The 20,699-nt window shown below is 37.2% G+C and overlaps 1 protein-coding gene and 1 long non-coding RNA gene across 2 annotated transcripts; one reads left to right on the top strand and one right to left on the bottom strand.

Annotated features, from left to right (window-relative positions):
• Positions 1–1,551: 1,551 nt before the first annotated feature.
• LOC149491392 (uncharacterized) lies at positions 1,552–20,428 on the top strand. Its single transcript, XM_089699573.1, has 7 exons — positions 1,552–1,716; positions 3,149–3,310; positions 15,705–15,885; positions 18,632–18,883; positions 19,134–19,208; positions 19,570–19,685; positions 20,234–20,428. The coding sequence occupies exons 1-7, from the start codon at positions 1,552–1,554 to the stop codon at positions 20,426–20,428; spliced, it is 1,146 nt and encodes a 381-aa protein (XP_089555699.1).
• LOC149491393 (uncharacterized) lies at positions 9,554–12,043 on the bottom strand. The gene is made up of 2 exons (XR_016315524.1): positions 10,409–12,043; positions 9,554–9,774 (listed from the first exon to the last, which is right to left on the bottom strand). It is a non-coding gene; the product is annotated as an uncharacterized LOC149491393 (long non-coding RNA).
• Positions 20,429–20,699: the final 271 nt, after the last annotated feature.

Genomic DNA, 20,699 nt, shown 5'->3' with positions numbered 1-20,699 from the left:
TAAAAATTACAGATCATGCATCATTAAATATAATATTATAGTAACACAGACCGTAGTGTTGTAAAACCTCCTCCTCCTACTCAGAGAACTCGCCACACACCCCTATTCTATGTACCGGCTGTATCAACAAATTATTTTAAAAACACACCGTTTCTAAGACTTCCCAACGATTACAATAAAAAATTCTGTTGACATTTTCCACTTATCTCGCGCTAAATTTATAACTGCGATCCTTGATTTGAATAATTTAGAATATAAAAAATAATTTGCATACTTAGTTACACTATATTATCTACTGTCATAGCTACATTCAATATACTCTCTCATACACACTCTCATTCACCCACCCACACACACACACACACATTTTGGGTTGAAATTTGCTATATAATTTAATAACCAAATCAGATTTGTATAGTTTTAAGTACTTTAAACACTGTTTCTATAATTTCTTTGTTTTTGTCACTTACGTTGAACTGATAATGGTGTACCTTGTTATTGGCGTACTTAATTATTAATTTACTATTTATTGTATTATAAGCTGTAAGGTACCTTTTTATAAATAAAATAAATAAATAAATAAGTATAGGAAACAAGTATAGCCCAGGATACGACTATTATAAATGGCATAAAGGATTACATGTCACTTGTGCTCACACATCATACATTACCAGCGCACAATCAAACGACGATTAATTAAAAGAATTCAAGGGGAGCTGGGGTTGTATCCACAAAATGCAATATTGGATTAGAACTACAAATAATCGGCCAGGGGCTTGGACTGCCAGTATTATACGTTTGTTGGCTTATAAGCTATATTTTATTTGTCACGGTAACCGAATAAATGATCTGTGACTTTAATTAAATGTGTACATGTGCACGTGGGTAGAAGTTTGTTTGTATTTTGGGGTTGATGGTAAAAATGTACATGTGTGTAAACCACGGACTTTTTATTGAATTTTGGTTTATTGTGAACATTCCTTAATATTTCGCATTTGAAAAAGTCGAATTGTAGTTGGAAAACGATGTGATGATTTTAAAATGTGTTTGTTCCACAGTTTCTTCAGTACTACTATGAAATAAATAAATGCTAATCCATACTAATATTATAAATGCGAAAGTAACTCTGTCTGTCTGTCTGTTACTCAATCACGCCTAAACTACTGAACCAATTTTCGTGAAATTTGGTATGGAGATATTTTGATACCCGAGAAAGGACATAGGCTACTTTTTATCCCGGGAAAATGACGCAATCCCGGAAATCCCACGGGAACGGGAACTATGCGGTTTTTCTTTGACTGCGCGGGCGAAGCCGCGGGCGGAAACCTAGTTATATATAACTTCCACAACCTTTTTATATTTTTATGTGATCTGAGGTATAGATTAGAAATAAAATAAAGGATTACGACATCGATTGTCACATAACAATTCGTATTGACAAACATCATAAAGACATAATTCTTCAAAATATCAATTTATATTAACATAAATAAATCACATTATTATCTATATCCTACCTATTCATTTTATAAACACTTTCATATTTAAAAAATGCCGTTAAGGAAAGTGGTGAAAGGAACACCATTGGACTTATTGCCTGAAGGGCTACTGCATCATGACGAAGATGCACTCACGCCTTGTCAGAAGGAATGCACCGCGCGGCTGGGTGTGACAATGCAGCTCGAACAGGAGGCATATTTATCGCAACATCCAGAGGTAGTTCATAAAAGTTGTTTAGATTCAGGTGATAAAGGCTCTAGTACGGTAGAGTAAAGATAGAGATGTAAGTCGTTTATGTTTTGTTATTATATTATTATTTGCATCCAATTTCATAAGAGGAGGAGGTTTGCGATTCGACTTTATTTTTTGGCGGTTTCTTATCTCAGAATTTCGACTATGTGAACCGATTTTGAAGATTATTTTTTAATTTGAAAAAAAAAATTATATTGAAGCACATTATACTCTTACGTACCTAATATTGAAAGAAGAAATAATTTCGCATCCAATATAGCATTCAGAGGAACGCATCGAAGCAAGAGTGCTTCCTTCGATGCGTTCCTCTGAATGCTTTGTAATACTATTACAAGTAAGATGCTTTATGCTCCCGGGTACGAGAAGCTGCATAAAGTCGGATTCACAAGGATCGCAATTCGCAAGTAACTATAGACGGAATCATAGTTGATGGTAATTTGCTGTAGACTTTAAGGTTCAAATATTCTAGCGCTTTGTTCGGTACAATAATTTAATAATTTAAATAAATTTTAATGAATGTTATTTAATTAGAGGAATTTATATTTGAGTTTTTAAAAGTGGTCGATGTACCTACATAATTTGGCAATAAATAAGTACAATAAGTTTTGTACACAGAATTTTGATATTAATTTTAACATAAATAAATGTATTTTAACATAATAAACAAAATATTTTTACAGCCGAACATAAATAATGTTCGGCTGTAAAAGTATTTTGTTATTTGTAATTTTTATTTCCATGAATTAATTTAAATATACTTTCAAAAGACTGATAGGGAATTTTGGTATATATTTATTCTCATAAAAAAATGATTATTTTTTAATCACAAATTATCTGTATGTATAATATTATGTAACAGATAATTCTCTACTAATTGGGGGATCACACACGGCAGGTTTCTGCACCCTAACAAAGGTTCAATGTTAAATTAGTGGAACACTTATATTTTCCCAATTCGTTTAATTGGTAGGGTTCATGGTTCATGTTTCTAGCCCTCAGTTTCAAATTGATCAAAAATTTTGGATTCATACGTACGTACATTTTTACCTATATATTAGTTAAAAATGTAGGTACGTACATTAGTATGTAAATGTACGTAGTAGTTTAGTCATAATAGGTAAAAGATGTTTCGGTTCCAAATACACGCTTTCTCTTCATTTATAATATTAAAATTATAATAATATGAAACGTTCTATTGATCAAGCTTGGCCTTCCCTATAAAGTTTCTCTCAATGTCAGATAGAATCCGTTCTGTAGATACACGTGCCTTCATGGTATTGTGACTTTAAATGCTTACAAGGCAACAGCTGTTATACCAACGTGACAACAACATAAATAAATACCTGATAAAAATAAAATACAATAGATAGAAGTGACTAGAAATTTTCCTCTTCAGATCCGGGCATTGTTGGAAATATTCGTTGGGAAAATATCACGCTCGAATAAAAGAAAAGGTATTCTAAAAGAAGCCGCGGAATACTTCACGAGACCGGTCGAACAACTCGATGCAGAAATACGAAACCACCTCGGCTTGCCGCAAACGGATCAGTATATAAAGGTTAAAGGGTATTTTAATTGCTTATTTAATTTTTCTATTTCAGTACTAGTTGTAGAGCAGTGGGAGGTACGAGCTATCCGTTTTCCTTAAAATATTTTTAACTTCAACAATTTAGCAAACAAACAATGCATTTCTCATATTTCAATCAGAATTATTAATCAGTTTTTCAAGACCATTTATAAATAATAATAATTAATGAACTAATAGAGAAAATTTTATTAAAATAACTCAATAACTCATTTTACAAATCGTATGAGATTTGAAAAGAGCAACTGCAAAGTTTCTTGCCAACTCACCCGTCTAGAAACTGTTTTCCCGACCGTCGGTATCTAATTATTGTTTACATAATATGACGATTAGGAGCGCTTCTAAGAGAAATCTCATAATGAAGAGAAGTTTGAGTCCGAGTTTGAACTAAAAACTTTTGGGGTGCACAACATGATTGCAAGGCAGCGATTGGTAGAGTTTCACCTGAACTAAGTCTAATTCCTTACACTCTATATCTGTTCGGTTGCTAAGATACTAGAAGGGCCTGCGGCACATTCGCTATAGGGTAAAGAAATAATACTAAATGTGGTATTTATTTTTAAAGAAAACTATAAATATTAAATGACAACAAATCCAGAACATCATTACATAAAAGTGTATCCCAAAAAGGGAAAAATATAATATAATGAAACCAATGAGACGCACTCTGACTCGACGAATTTTTATGTTTGTTCTCAAAGGTTGAAACCTCAAAACTAAAATAAAAATATAGAATCAAACTGTCTATATTTCAAACTCCAACTCAAATATTCACTTATTCAATTAGACTACTATTTAGTAGCACTTTTTAATCGTCGTTACTTAAGTATTTTTAACATTTACCACCAATTCTCGGTCAACCAGCAAGTCGTACATGTAGCAAACAATTTAATCTCACATTCTAAGGTCAAACGTGAATACGTAACATAATAGGATGACTAAAATAGGTTTAACTGGAAATTCGAGCTCCCTTTAGCGAGTCCTTTAAGTTTAAAGTTCAAAAGCTGTCTCAAAGGCGCTAATTAACTAGACATCAAACGCTTACTGCTTCCTATTATATTCACTATTCACTCGGTTTCGAAATGCACTCCGTTTAATTATAATATTTTACAATGTAATACAAGCTTTAAAGGAAGTTTGTTTTTACGAACTTTCAAGGCGGAATAACTCGAACGTGCTCATTAATTTCCTTTGTCCATTGTGAATGCATATGTTCGGAATCCGGAGTATGTAATAAATGTATTCAAATAAAAATGGACATCGTCTACCCAATTATTTTTTCATTAGGCGTTTATAATACAAAGACTTTTTTAATAGTACAAAGAGAAAATATTCTTTTATAACTTTCAGTTGTTTTTAATAGAAAAATAATTTATTGTTTTTCTAGGATTATAAATTAACTATAAAAGCTTTAACTCTCCTATCATAGATATCCAATGGATACTTTCATCACTATCAGTCTATATTTTTTCGACTGCACAGTTCGAACCATATTCCATCGCGCTGCACAGTTGGCCAAGCGTATTGTTAGATTCCATGTTGAAGATAATAAACAATACACAAAACGGGACAAAAAAGAGGACATATTATTTACCTTAAAAATGCGTGTTTTTAGTGGTTTTATTTTTTTTTTTTTTTTTTTTTTTTATTCAAAAACTGTTCAGGCATTTGACCGCGATCTCGCCTGATGTTAAGCGCAGATGCGGTCCATTTGGTTAGCATGCCTGATCAGAGAGGTATAGCCTATTCACTCTTTTCTTAAATAAATCCAAATTGTACTCATTGGGAAACACAGCAGGAGGAAGGGAATTCCACTCCTTCGCAGTTTTGATCAGAAAAGTGTTTTGATAACGCTTGGTGCGCACTCGAGGGATGTCAACCACGAAGGGGTGGAAACCGGCCGTTCGTCGCGAAGTTCTTAAGTGGAAAGGAGAAGGCGGTACAAGGCTGTGCAGCTCGGATCCGCATTCGCCGAAGTGAAGCCTATAGAAGACCGATAGGCAAGCTATTTTTCTTCGGTGCTCAAGAGTAAGGAGCTTCTTCTTTAGCAGACTTGGATCTCCTATAAGTTTTTTCGCGCGCTTTTCCATCGAATCTAGGGCCCCTAGATGAGTTTTGGCAGCACCTGCCCATATATGACTGCAGTACTCGACACACGACCGCACTTGGGCTTGGTATAATCTGAGAAGTTGGTCAGGTGTGAAATATCGTCTTACTTTAGCCAAAATGCCGAGCTTTTTTGCAGCCAATTGGGCTTTTGACTCGATGAACTGCTTGAAGTTGAGGTCCGATGATACTGTGACACCAAGCAACTGCAGACTGTCGGACACTTCAATTGGCACACCGCGAAAAGTTGGAGTAAGATGGAGTGAACTCTTTTTCGCTGTGAATAAGCAAGCTTGTGTTTTGGACGCATTGAATTTTACTAGGTTGGCATCACCCCACTCTGATATAACCTGTAATGTATTGTTTAAGCGCTGAATCATCGCACCCCTTTCAGACGTTATCGAATCCTTCGTCGCTGCTGCACTAGATAGGTATCTTTCAACAACGGTACTGTCGTCAGCGTACCCAAAGATGTTAGGCCCAAGCATATCATTAATATGCAATAAGAAAAGCGTTGCAGAAAGAACAGACCCCTGAGGAACACCCGCGTTTATATCCAGGGGATCAGACTTGCATCCGTCGATAACCACTTGGATGTATCGCTCACTCAGGAAGTCGGCCATCCAAGTGCAGAGGGCGGGGGGTATTCCGTATGAAGGAAGCTTACTTAAGAGGCCAGCGTGCCAGACTTTATCGAAAGCCTTCGATATATCAAGGGAGACAGCAAGTGCCTCCCCGTGATTTTCGATGGCTTCTCCCCAAATATGTGTAGCGTGAACCAAGAGATCGCCAGTCGACCTGTTCCTTCGAAAGCCGTATTGCCGGTCATTAAGAACGTCATTGATCTCAAGGTACGCGAGGAGCCGATAATTCAATACACGCTCCATAATCTTGCAGAGTATGGAGGTTATTGAGATCGGTCGATAGTTTGTGGGGTCTGCACGGCTGCCTTTTTTAGGCACAGGTTGCACGTTTGCAAGCTTCCAGGACTTAGGAACTTTTCCTGATTCAAGAGACAGCCGAAATAAGCGCGTTAAAACAGGAGATAGTTCGGGTGCGCACGCCCTTAGGACCACTGCTGGAATACCATCCGGTCCACTTGCTTTGTTCACGTCAAGACCACGCATAACATTCAAAACATCCCTTTGCCTAATTCGTATAGCAGGCATATCTGAGCCACAGTGAGGAATTGAGGGAGGTGTTATATTCGAGGAATCAAGACGTGAATTCTCAGCAAAGAGCGTAGCAAATGTGTCAGCTTTCTCTTTAGCAGTATGAGCAAGTGATCCATCTGGTCTCAACAGTGGTGGGAGTGAGGAACGGGAAAAGTTTGACTCAACTACTTTCGCAAGCGACCAAAAAGCCTTACTACCAGCAGGATAAGATGAGAGTTTGTTTCCAATACTGCGAATGTGTTGGAACCTTGCCTTTCTGAGAGATTTTTTGCATGACTTGGCGGCTTTGTTAAATGCTTTCTTTTTTTCACCTAAATCTGAGGCTTTATGAATTCGAGCATCGACCCAGGCACGATATGCAGTTTGCTTACTCTTTTCAGCTGCGGCACATTCCGCGTTGAACCAGGGTCGAGCTTTTGCATCGATGTTAGCGTCATAAAAGGGGATAAAAAACTCCATACCTTGACGAATAACATCAGTGACACTATTCGCACAGTTTGAGGGATCTTTGGATGCAAAACAAACCTGCCGCCAAGGATAGGAAGAGAAAAAGTTACGCATCTCATCCCAGTCCGCTAATTTGTATCTCCAAACTCGTCTCTTTCCCTTAGTTGTGAAGTCTGGAGGAGAGTAAGTTGAGACAGTTTTTACTAAACAGTGGTCGGAGGTACCGAGCGGAGCTGAAACCTCTACCGTATAGCGGTCTGGGTCAGTAGTAAGTAGCAGATCCAAGCAGTTAGCTGTATGGCCTATAATATCCGGTATACGAGTTGCCTCTTTGACCAACTGGGAGAGGTTATAAGAAGTTGCGAAGTTAAAGGCCTCTCTCCCAGCATGATCTGTCTTCAGGAAGGGGAATAACCATTCGCTATGGCAAGCGTTAAAGTCCCCTAAAACGACGATTTGAGCGCTGGGAAACCGGAATTGGGCCTCGTCTATTGACTCACTCAGATAGTTGAAGAGCCTAGTAGTCTCCACATCACCGCTGTGCGACCGGTAAACACTGGCGTAAATAATTTTTTCCAATTTAGTTTCCACTATGAGCCAAAGAACGGAGAAGTTTGGATCTTCAAGATAAGGAAGACGTTGAGCACAGATATCGTCGCGAACATACACGCAGGTACCGGCTTTAGGTAGGAACTTATGTTCAAGAAGGTATCCAGGATACCCGAGGTATGACGCGTCTGCAGGACATCTAATCTGCGTCTCCGTAAGGAAAAATAAGTGGGGCTTTTCTGTCTCAAGGTGATGGTGGACTGGTAGGATATTAGAGTGCAGACCCCGGATATTAGAAAGGTGCACATTAAGCGAGAGGAAGTGCTGCCGCTGTAAATACTTGTTTCTTTTATGACTTTTTTTCATGGTTGCTATTTGAAGTGTGATTTGTGAATAGGCAGAAACAATTAGCAGATAGACGAGGCTAAGTGTCAAAAGCAACCTAAAAAACATCAGGTGCTACACTAGTGGATGCCTAGTTTGGAGACCGCGGGGACGCCCGAAACCCCCTGGATATCGCCAACGGGTCCTCTCGTCCGGTCGCCAACCGGCACGTTGGAGCCAATCCAGGATTATGCGCAGGCGGCGGGGCAGCCTTTCACGAGTGGCTAACCCGCTACTTGGGCCCCCTACAACCTGCGGTCGGCCAGCGGAGAACCGTTTCTTCGGATCCCGCTACCCTCCAAGACTAGGTGTCCGGTGCAGAAACACTAATGCATAGGGATCTGCTCATTGACACAGGGCAACTGTCTAGACCTAATTGCTTCAATATTTTTATTATTGATAAATTAATATTACTATTTAAAGAATTGTTCATATAGATAGAGTATACCGTAGATAGAATTAAATTCCACTATCCACCCAAAAAAAAATATTTTAGAGGTAAGTACAGTACTCCCAAACTGATAATGTGCATAGAAAAATTCGTCACTGTTCGGCAACTGTCACATTCCCCGAGCATCCGAAGACGATATGTAGTGGTTAAATGTATTTTCTTCATGCATAGTTTATTAGAATTATGAGTTTTATTGTGATTTTATGGTAAAAGAGATAAGTAACGAAATTTGTTTCGATAATTCAATGTAAGTTAATAGCGAGGATAAGCCGCACGATTGCGAATATATTATTATATTTGTTGTATTGATTTACTCGGAAAATTCTATACTTAGAACTATTAAAGTGTCTTACTGAAGCTGGTGTAATGATGGATGTATGGAAGGTTAAAATAAGGCAAAGTTAATATGTGTTTGTTGCCGCAACAAAATCGTGCAGAACGGAGCGTTGCGACTGCGTCATCGCGGCGTCACGTCGCGGCGCCGTGCGATTGGCCGCGGATTGACCCCACTGTCCTCTACGACATCGACTCGCCACGCAACCGCTGAGCAGGACACTCCCTCACTAAAATTAATTCTACCAAACGCATTCTGTAATTTTGATTATTAAACTACTTATATACGCACAAGTTTATTTTCATCTTCTTTCGCCACCTAAAATCTAGAACCAGTCGTCAACATTTTCTGGTCCTTTCTGACTCCGGGACAAGACCTTCGACACCGGATCACATCCTGGATTTTGGAGACGCAATCGGCGAAGAAGTCGCAAAATTACAGTGCAGTTTGGTAAGACGGCCAGCTAATTTATCCAACCCTGTAAAGCTTCATCTGAGTGATACTGTGCTTTGTATATTCCAGAGCTTTCGGTGTTGCTTGCCTCCTCACGTGCTTTTACGCTACCGAAGAATCTGCTTCACGTGGCACGTAAGTACTTGTAGCTTTTTACTTCAGTCATTATGTCTCTTTCTGAGCAAAAGGAGCTTAAGGATTTGAGGAAAAAAAGGGGGTTAATCAAATGCAGGTTAACGAATTTTAAGAAATATGTTTCGTCTTTTGAAAACGTGGATCTTGATACACATCAAAGGGCAGAACTAAAATTACGTATACCAGGTGCACAAAGTTTAATGAACGATTTCAACCAAGTACAAAGTAAAATCGAAGATCTTGTCCCGGAGTCAGAAACGGATAAACTCATAGAATCACGCGTAGAGTTTGAGAGGGAATATTATGTTGTCCTGGCGATGCTGGACTGCATGGTAAACCCAGATAATTCCGAGGATAGATCTAATAAATCCATTGACTGTTCCTTAGCGCACGACCATACGACCTGTAACAATTTTAATAACGATTCAGTAAAATTACCGACTATTTCTGTACCTAGCTTTGACGGTTCACATGAACACTGGGTAGAATTTCGCGATACGTTTTCATCCTTAATTCACAATTCGAAAACAATACCACCGGTTCAAAAATTTCATTATTTAAAGGCGAGTTTAAAAGGCGATGCCAAAATCGTTATAGAAAACGTTGAATTTTCATCCGAAAATTATCTGGTTGCATGGGAGCTTTTATTACACCGTTTTAATAACACGCGATTGATAGTGCAAAGTCACATTAAGGCAATATTTTCACTTCAAAACGTCTCAAGAGAATCGGCTATTCAATTACACAATTTAATTGATACAGTTTTAAAAAATTTACGTATTCTTAAAATCTTAGGAGAACCCACGGAATACTGGGACACTTTGATTATTTATATCGTAGTTTCAAAGTTAGATCCTACCACTGAACGCGAGTGGGAACAATATAAAAACACATTTTATAAATTACATAAGGACAAAATTATTAAACTAAACGATTTATTAGAATTCATTAAAGAAAAAGCCGATTTATTAACTACACTATCCGTAAATCACAATAAACCTAGTATGTCAAATAACTCAAATAAATTTTCTACTTACCAAAATAAAAATTCATCATCCAAAATTCATTGCAACATAGTTTCGGATAACAAACAATCTAAATCGCAATCCAATAAGTCGCGCAGCCATTACAAGTCATGTTTGCTATGTAACGAAAAGCATCAGCTGTATTCATGCCAGAAGTTTCTCGACTTATCCCCGCAACATAGGTTTAGTTTCATAAAGGATAAAGACTTATGCATTAATTGTATGCGTCCAGGTCATTTAGTTGGTACTTGTCTTTTTGGTCCGTGTAGAAAGTGTGAACAAAAGCACAATAGTTTACTTTGTGATGCAATTAAATTATCACCAATTCAACAAAATACAGTGACGTTAACTACGTACGAGCACCCCTCGCTTACTAATACGCATCCCGTTTCAGTGGTTTCAGTAGATAACGCACACATGCAACTTCAATGTATTAATCACGCACAAACCGTTATGCATACAAAGGATGACAATTCTTCGCAACAGATTGTCATATTGTCTACGGCGATAGTTGAAGTATATAATGAATCGGGTGAGTATTATTGCGCACGCGCAGTTCTAGATAGCGGAAGCGAGCGATCCTTTATAACGCAATCGTTTGCAAATAAATTAAATATACGAATATTACAGTCCACTCAACATATTCACGGTGTAGGTAATTCTATTACGCAATGTTCGCAATCTTGTAACATTGAAATTAAATCGCGCGACGGGAGCTTCACTGCCCGTTTTCAATGTTTGATTTTGCCCCAAATTACATCAAAATTGCCTACAACCACGGTTAATTTAAATCAATTTAATATTCCTCACAATTTATTGTTAGCTGATCCCAATTTTTACGAAAGTCAACCTATTGATTTACTGATCGGTGCTGATTTATTTTGGGAATTAATAACCGAAGGAAAAATGCGCCTGAAAAGTGGTCCTTTCCTTCAAAACACCAAATTAGGTTGGATAGTGTCAGGTGCAATTAAATCTTTTCCGTATACTAGTAATAAAAAATTATCACATATTAATTGTAATTATTCGACATTATCCACGGAAGATGATTCACTCGATAAGTTAGTTAGGAATTTCTGGGAATTAGAAGAATTATCCGCGCCTAGCAATAAATTACAGCAATTATCGAGCGAAGATAATATTGCTTGTGAGGAACATTTTATTCGCACAACACGTCGACTTTCCGATGGTCGTTTCTGTGTTTCAATTCCGTTGAAACAATCACCTGAGTTATTAGGTAATACACGCGCACAAGCTGAACGTCGTTTTTACGCGTTAGAGAAACGTCTTCAGCAAAATACTAATTATAAAAAGATGTATTCTGATTTTATACAGGAGTATATTAATTTAGGTCATATGAGTCTCGTCAATACGTATGGGAATCCGCACTATTTCCTACCGCATCATGGTGTGTTTAGGGAGCACGCCACCACAACTAAATTACGCGTAGTTTTTGATGCGAGTATGAAGTCTAGTTCCGGCGTATCATTAAACGACATACAAATGATTGGACCTGCTATTCAAGGTGACTTGATTTCTATTTTATTACGTTTTCGCGAGAATAGGTATGTTGCATGCGCTGACATTGAAAAATTTTACAGGCAATTGAATATTGCTGAAGATCAGCGTGACCTGCAGCTGATCTTGTGGCGGGATGATCCCTCAGAGCCGCCGAGGGTGTACCGACTCAACACCGTGACGTACGGAACGGCATCCGCACCGTATCTAAGTTGTAGATGTTTAAAGGAATTAGCCAAACACTCGAATATTCCGTATGTAGCCGATACTATTAATAATTGTTTTTACGTTGACGATCTCATAGTTTCATCGAATTCTATATCCGAATTAGAAAATATTTGTAAAGAAACTAGTAGTCTTTTAGATTCAGCATGTATTAAATTACGAAAATGGATTTTTAGTCATAATTTAAATTTAATTACGCCTAGCGTAAATGAATCGCAAACACACGATCTATGTTTACTGAATAAAACTTGTAACAATAAAACTTTAGGTATCGGATGGAATAGTCTCGATGATTATATTTATTATTTCACACAAATTATACAAAAGAGTGAAGTAGTGACAAAACGTATTATTTTATCGTGCGCTTCACAAATATACGATCCGCTAGGATTATTAAGTCCGTTTATTACTATCGCAAAGCATTTATTACAAAGATGTTGGTTGTTAAAATTGACGTGGGATGAATCGGTTCCTAACGAAATTTCGCAAATATGGGATACGTTTATAAATGGATTATCTTTTCTTAGCAGTTTACGAATACCGCGTCACGTTATGTGCATTGATCCAGTGCGAACCGAACTACATATATTTACCGATGCTTCACAGGTTGCGTACGGAGCTTGCGCATACGCTCGTACGATCAATGCAACAGCTGATGTCACAGTGCGCTTGATATGTTCGAAGGGTAAGATCGCGCCGACTAAACCTACAACTATACCTAGATTAGAGTTGTGTGGTGCGTTGTTAGGTGCACGATTATATTATAAGCTTATTGGATCACTACGTTCAAACTTTAATAAAATTGTATTTTGGACAGATTCAACTATCGTTTTAGGTTGGTTAGGTATGCCTATTAATTTATTAAAACCTTATGTTCAAAATAGGACGGCAGAGATTCACGAGCTGACCAAGGAACATCCATGGCGTCACGTCGCAGGCAAGGATAATCCAGCCGATTTAGTCTCACGCGGGCAAAGTCTAGAAGCGCTTAGCTCCTCATCTTTATGGTGGGAGGGTCCGTTATTTTTACATAATGTACATTTTGAATTGCCCGATTTAAAACATTCCAAATTAATTAATTCAGATTTACCGGAAATTAAATCTACAAATATTTGTTGTCACATAAGTAATAATTTAAACGATAATTTAATTATTTTTTCTCGATTTTCACAATATAATAGACTTAAACGCGCAGCTGCTTATGTATTACGTTTTATTAATAACGCGCGAAATAAAACTAATAAGTGGACAGGTTTATTATCAGTCGAGGAATTAAATCGTGCTGAATTAACGTTAGCAAAGTTGAGTCAACAGGAATCGTTTCCCGATATTTACTATGCGCTTAAAAATAATAAAAATATAACGAATATATCAGGCTACAATCAAATTTCTAAATTAAATGTATTCTTTGACGCAAATAATAATTTAATTCGTGTAGGTGGGCGTATTCAAAATTCGCCAAATTTTAGTTTTAATAAAAAATTTCCTATTTTAATCGCAGCTAATCATCATTTTTCACTTTTGCTTTTTCGGTTCGAGCATGAACGTTTACTCCACGCCGGGCCACAGCTTCTACTGTTTACGCTCAGAGAGATGTGGTGGCCGGTCGGCGGCAGAAACCTCGGTAGGAAGGTGGTACATTCGTGCATGCGCTGCGCACGACTACAACCGACTACGGTCGCGCCTATTATGGGAAATCTACCGCAGGAGCGTCTGGACCCAGGTTATCCGTTTATACGTTGTGGTGTCGACTACGCTGGCCCAGTGTTCACGTTGAATCGTAAAGGCAGAGGTGCTAAGTTACAAAAATCGTACATATGCTTATTTATATGTTTTGTTACACGCGCGGTTCACTTGGAACTTGTTAGCGATCTATCGTCGGAATCATATCTATTAGCTTTGAAACGTTTTATGTCGCGGCGAGGTAAACCCGTGACTATCTTTTCTGACAATGGGAAGAATTTTGTCGGTCTCATGAATGAGTTCAAAAAATTTTTAGCTACCTGTTCTGATGAAATTAAAGCATATGCAACTTCGCAAAATATTAATTTTAAAATGATACCTTTTTACGCTAGTCATTTCGGGGGATTGTGGGAAGCTGGGGTAAAAAGCTGCAAGCACCATCTCAAACGTGTAGTAGGTAACGCACATCTAACGTTCGAGGAGTTTAGCACAGTATTGACCCAGGTTGAAGCTGTCCTGAACTCCCGTCCTTTGACCCATCTTTCCACAGATCCCAATGATTTCCTTCCACTTAGCCCTGCACATTTCCTGGTTGGTCGTCCGCTGACTGCACCTGTAACGGCTGAGCTGCTATACGACGTGCCTGAGCTTCGTCTCCCGAGGTTCCAGAGGGTGGAACAAATACGCCAGCACTTTTGGAATCGTTGGTCCAAAGAGTATGTCTCCGAGATGCAAACGCGAACCAGATGGCACCAGCACAAGGGGGAGCTCAAGGAGAACACGCTCGTTCTCATTAAGGACGACCGATTGCCGCCGTTGAAGTGGAGCTTGGGGCGCATCCACGCGACATATCCGGGGAAGGATGGAGTAGCACGAGTGGCCGACATTCGTACTGCAGACGGCATCGTGCGTCGGGCGTTCACTAAAATTTGTCCGCTTCCTTCACCAGATAGCTGATTCTTCGCTTCGTGGTCGACAGTTCGTTGGAACCAGCACGTTCCAAGGCCGGGAGCATGTTGCCGCAACAAAATCGTGCAGAACGGAGCGTTGCGACTGCGTCATCGCGGCGTCACGTCGCGGCGCCGTGCGATTGGCCGCGGATTGACCCCACTGTCCTCTACGACATCGACTCGCCACGCAACCGCTGAGCAGGACACTCCCTCACTAAAATTAATTCTACCAAACGCATTCTGTAATTTTGATTATTAAACTACTTATATACGCACAAGTTTATTTTCATCTTCTTTCGCCACCTAAAATCTAGAACCAGTCGTCAACAGTGTTTAAAAAAATGATTTTCTAACACTGGTTTTTATTTAAATTGTAGAAATCTAATCATTAAAATCTCAGTCCAAAGGATTTACAGAATCAGGGATTATCTCTATTTCTGATATCGTAGAATGATCAGAACTTTCATTATGCTCTTTTTAACTTTCACTTTCCCCACTGCTATCTACTACCTGTGTAAATAATCATTTTATCGGAAAATTCAACTTTGAAACAAAACTAAGAAGGGTATGTAACAGCAGCTCTATATAATTCCATACAGAGATAATACGTGCTGTCACCACCAATATATAAAGACGACTGACGGATTTTTGAATTTTTTGACTGACAGGCTACCGTCACCTATCGCCTAAATTGTTTTCGATTGTGTATGACTCTGAATTGACTCCTATTTCTTTTAAACAAGGTGCAAGATGCAAGTGCATTGTTTAGGGCACTTACGATTCAATGATTCGGGGTGATTCGGGTGTTTTTGGAAATACGATAATTAGCGAAGATCTGCATGCGCATTATTAATTTTGGAGTACTGTAGTTCATTATTTATAGAAAATAGGATTACATAATATTAAAAATAATTTTGAATTACTTATTTCAGGACGGCAGTAATACATTTGTTTACAACGACACTTCCCTCATAAATGACTTAATTGGTATAATCAATACGAACTTCCCCCCTGAGCCAATACGAATACCAACGCCAGAAGCTTCGTCCGTCAACACTGCTTCGTCCTCGTTTATTTCAATTATGACTTCTGACACCACACTGCCTACTCCAGGTGAATTCTTATGGTCTAAGATCCGAATATAAGTCGAAATGCAACGGCGTGATAATAGAATGAGACCAATTTTATAATAAACTAGCGGTCCGCCCCGGCTTCGCCCGTGGTACATATTTACGTTTTCTCTACATAAGAACCATCCTCGTACTTCAAGGAATATAAAAAAAAAGAATTATCGAAATCGGTTCAGCCGTTCTCGAGTTATGCGCTTACCAACACATTTTGCGATTCATTTTTATATATAAAGATTTAGTGTATTAAAAAATGTATTAAAAATGGGTTGACTGGGAAAATCCTGGACAGGATATTTTTAATGAATTAAAAAAAAACATTTTTTTTAATTAATTGCAGTATCAACATAATAAAAAAAAATTAAAATAGACTTATAGTACCTACAGAATGTGCAGGCATAGTCGTTTTCTAATATTTACCGGGACAAACGACTAGGTTGAGAGGTTTAAACAGGTATGTCGGTATCAGTTACTTTCACTTGATAGGATGATGAAAAAAAAATTATGTCAGCGCTGTTTTATTAAGTACAAAATTGTTTTATTATCTCGAAACTGCAATTAATAAAAAATGAAAATAAAATATTTTTTAATAATTAATAAAAAAATATCCTGTCCAGGATTTGCCCAGTCAACCCATTTTTAATACATTTTTTAATACACTAAATTTATTATAAAATTGGTCCCATTCTTCTTTTATTTCAATGACCGGTATCTCCACGCCGTTGCATTTCGACTTATATTCGGATCTTAGACAATGGTAGACTGTACATTATAGATTTATAGTATATAACATATTAAACATAATATAACAAGCTGACGCAGCAAACTTTTTTCTGTCTTACCCTTTTCACTAACGGTGCATGCACAGTTAGAGCTATGAAAAATATTTATCTTTTACTGATATACACACAAAATGTCTTAAAAATTAGGACAGGGTTTGGTAACAAACATAGGTATAACCATGTATAACACTCATATGAGATGCCTATTACAGGCCAACAAAATCTACTCTCTATTATTTTAAAATCTGTATTAAAAATTTTCCCTTAATGTAAAACAAGTCGTCAACTTAATATAATAATATGATATCAACTGTTTCGAGTTCTTTAAAAATTATCTACTTATGTTCATTCTGTAAAACATCCTTACCTTCTCTCAATTGTCTGGATTTTTAATGTATCTAAGAACTGAGTCTATCGTATTCTGTTTCATCGAAACCTCTCAAATGGCTGAAGCGGAATAAGGCAATATATTGTTTTTCCTTGTACTTTATAATACTAGTATTGATTTAAGAGTTTTGAATAATATATTGAGCACTCCTGCAGAATATTCATGTACCAAGAACGAAAGGATAATATGTGATTTTCGTGGTAAAGCTCAGAGACATCAAGATGATAAAATACAATATGTATAATATAAATAGTTACGGGAATTTCTCGTTTATTATTACAAGACATAACGAGCTACAAGAAGCTCATTATAAAACGGATTAGTTTGAAAATATTCAATAACTTGAGTATAATAACGTACATTGTTAATGTTGGAGGTGTAACAACATATAGGTATCTACTTTTAATTGGGTGTTATATTTGTAACTTGTTAATTGATAATGATAGTATGAATACTGTATTTATTTATAAATCTTCTTTACTATAATATTATAAAGCTGAAGAGTTTGTTTGTTTCTTTGAATGCGCTAATCTCAGGATTTAATGGTCCGATTTGAAAAATTATTTCGGTGTTAGATAGCCTATTTATCGAGGAAGGCTATATAACATCACGCTAAGACCAACAGGAGGCGGTGCGAATCTTGTCCTATACAGGGTGTCCCACCGTTGGTATACTAAGCTCAAAGGAGGTTATAGTTTTGCATACGCTGAGTACGTAAAAAATACTTAAAAAATTCCAGATGCATTTTTTTTTTCAAATAAAAGAATTCTTAAAACAACTTAAACTTAATGTGTACACCCCTAATAAGCAACCCGCCCAAGTTTTCCACCCGCACGTGAGCTATCGTTTAAGATTATGTTTTCATAGACAAAATGCTCACATTAGCGAAGCGGTATATGCCTGCTGCGCGAAGCTAGAGAAGAAAACATGGATTTTCAGAAAAATTTAGCAAAAATTTTTTGATGTAATTTTGTTGTTACGTATTTTTTACGTGATCAGTGTACGCAAAACTACAAGTCCCTTCGTGCTTAGTATACCCATTGTGGGACACCCTGTATAAATATCTATTTATTAAAAAATGGTTACGTCTTTGCCAATAGATCGTTTGCTAATTGATTTTTTATATTCGTTATCGAAACACGTGTTTCGGATTACATGCTATGAATATTTGTCATCTCTTTTACGAATTATGTTACAATTCTGTTGGCTTCTTACCAATCATTTATACCAAAATATTTTTTATCCTACAAAATTACTTCCTATATTTCATTCATTAGCGTATTATATAATACTAGCTTCCGCCAACGACTTTGTACGTGCATCCACGTTTTTCCCCGTTCCCGCAAGAATTTTGAGAAATCCTTTCTTAGCGGATGCTTATGTCCTAACATCTACCTGCATACCAAATTTCAGCCCGATACGTCCAGTGGTTTGGGCTGCACTATATCAGTCAGAAGATTACATGTTTAAAAATATTCTCTACTTTTTTAATAACTTCTAGCCACCTCTAGCTCGAATCCGTGTATTTCTGCGTAATAACCAGTACATTTAAACCCTCACAGAGCCCATACCAACACCGGAGCCAACATTATCTGAACACTTATTCGGTTTGGTATCCAACACGGTGGACAAAGCTATATTCCTGCACGTGGACGACGGAGCCCTACGCTATGACACCGCTTATGTGGAACTTACCAAAGCAGTGGAAGAAGCCATGGAGATACCGGTCATTGAAATAAAAGAAGATATAGCGGAATTGTATTTTAACGCGTATAAAATGTTCGAAATGGATATTATGGAGAAGGAACGTATAGGTAATGGCGATAATATTTTATGCTTAATTATAAAGTTTAGGTTGCAATGGTATTTTTGAGTTCAATGTTGACGCTACACTGCAAAGCTTTGTGTTATTTATTTATTTATGTATTCTTTATTACAGACATAATAATTATTATATTGTTTTACAAAAGCATGCTTGCGACTTTATTGCTAAATAGCAAAGCCAACTGTGAATCTTGTAACATTACTTATATTATTACTAATTTATACTAATATTATTCGCAGCGGCTGAAATCGCTTGGGAAAAGCGAATGCGTAAGAAAATGAAGAGGACGCTAAGACGCCTGGATAATTTTAAAGGTTATTATTTATTCGTGCGAATCTCAATTTCATAATTATTATCGTATAATTATAAATTGTGTTTATTTGTTTGTTTGTCTTTCCTTCACATTCCATCGCAGCGCACACTTTTTTACCTCGGCTACTGATATAATACCACATAATACCACATACCACATAATTCCAGTACCTCGAAACGTTTTCTTTGAGCACGCGGGTAAGACCGCGGACGGAATGCTAGTATTTTATAACATAAATTTCATCGTATGCACTCTGCTCTGCTGTATAAAGCCCTTTACCCTGTTCCAAGATTTACTCTGAACCTTGTTTCACGATTTTTTTTATTTAAAATGCTAATATACAAATGCTCACGTTTCTATAGGGTATGCTACTCCTCCAACACCAAAAAGCGAGATTTCTTCACACGAGAGCTATAAGAAACCTCCGCCGAAACCGTGTGTGTGTCACCCACAAATCCATTATAATCGCTACCCTAAGGTACTGTGCCTTTATTTAGTGTAGGCTGTATTTAATAGTAAAAGGTTATTAATATTTTAAGTGGATCGCAGGCATAATCGAACATTTTTTTTGAAGTGAAAACTTCTTTAGCGGCGTTGGGTATAAAATCTTAAACTCGCGTCAGGACACGTGGCCTGATCGAAAAAGCGTAAGACGGATGTTTTTTTTTAGCCCTTATATTCCATGCGTAAGACGGATACCATTCCAAAATATCAAACATGCTGAACGTTAATAATCAAGTTTTCACTTCTGCCGGCACTCCCGGAGTGCAACCCGTCTTTTTTTTCTTTTTAATTTTATAATGTCTTCTTAATGTCTTTATATACTTATAGAAAGTAAATTAATTTATCAAAAAATATCCTTTTTGTCATTAATTTTAATTATAAGTATATTTTTAATGCGTATTGCTTTTGCGATTTGATTTTGGTAAAAGCGACTGTATAATTATGAGAATTTGCAATGTTTTTGAATACTCGATGATTTATAAATAAATGCAATGTGTGTTCTACATTAATGCATTTCAACAGGACCGCTTCGGTATATATCTACCACTTGAAACAGAATTCAGCGAAGGCAATGTGACAGTCACTCCAGCAATATCCCTGGAAAATGTGGCCGGCGAGCCAGCCGAAGAAAATGTTGACGCTAAGTCAGTAATGAGCAAAAGGTCCGCTACCTCTGCTAAAAGTGCTGTCAGCAAGAAGACCACTTTTAAGGAATAACGACGCCATTTTTATTTTTAAAGCTGCACTTACAATGTATTTAGGATATTAAAAGTTGTTATGGAGATTCTTATATTTTCAATAAGAGGCGATTTTTCAATCGCTGATTTAAAATTCGTCGAATAACGTATTAAACGACCAATTCAAAAATGCGTTCTATTAGCCGACTATATTATTTATTATTATTTTTTTTATTATTATTACTTTTAACTGAGAATTGAAAACCCGCCGGTAAACCCACTAAATAGTCCCCAAAATAACCACAAGATTA

The sequence above is a fragment of the Colias philodice genome, chromosome 1 (assembly GCF_061535455.1).
Source record: "Colias philodice isolate Cphi_HAF_F1 chromosome 1, ilColPhil1 Martin Lab GWU primary, whole genome shotgun sequence".
In the NCBI taxonomy this organism is placed as follows: Eukaryota; Metazoa; Arthropoda; class Insecta; order Lepidoptera; family Pieridae; genus Colias; species Colias philodice.
The sequence above is the reverse complement of the archived record's forward strand: the minus strand, read 5'-3'. Positions and strand labels throughout refer to the sequence as shown.

Excerpts from the sequence above, each read along its gene's own strand:
- LOC149491392 (XM_089699573.1), top strand. The coding sequence starts at position 1,552 with ATGCCGTTAAGGAAAGTGGTGAAAGGAACACCATTGGACTTATTGCCT. Across the intron at positions 15,886-18,631 it reads CACCACACTGCCTACTCCAG|AGCCCATACCAACACCGGAG; the intron begins GTGAATTCTTAT and ends AAACCCTCACAG. Across the intron at positions 19,686-20,233 it reads ATTATAATCGCTACCCTAAG|GACCGCTTCGGTATATATCT; the intron begins GTACTGTGCCTT and ends GCATTTCAACAG.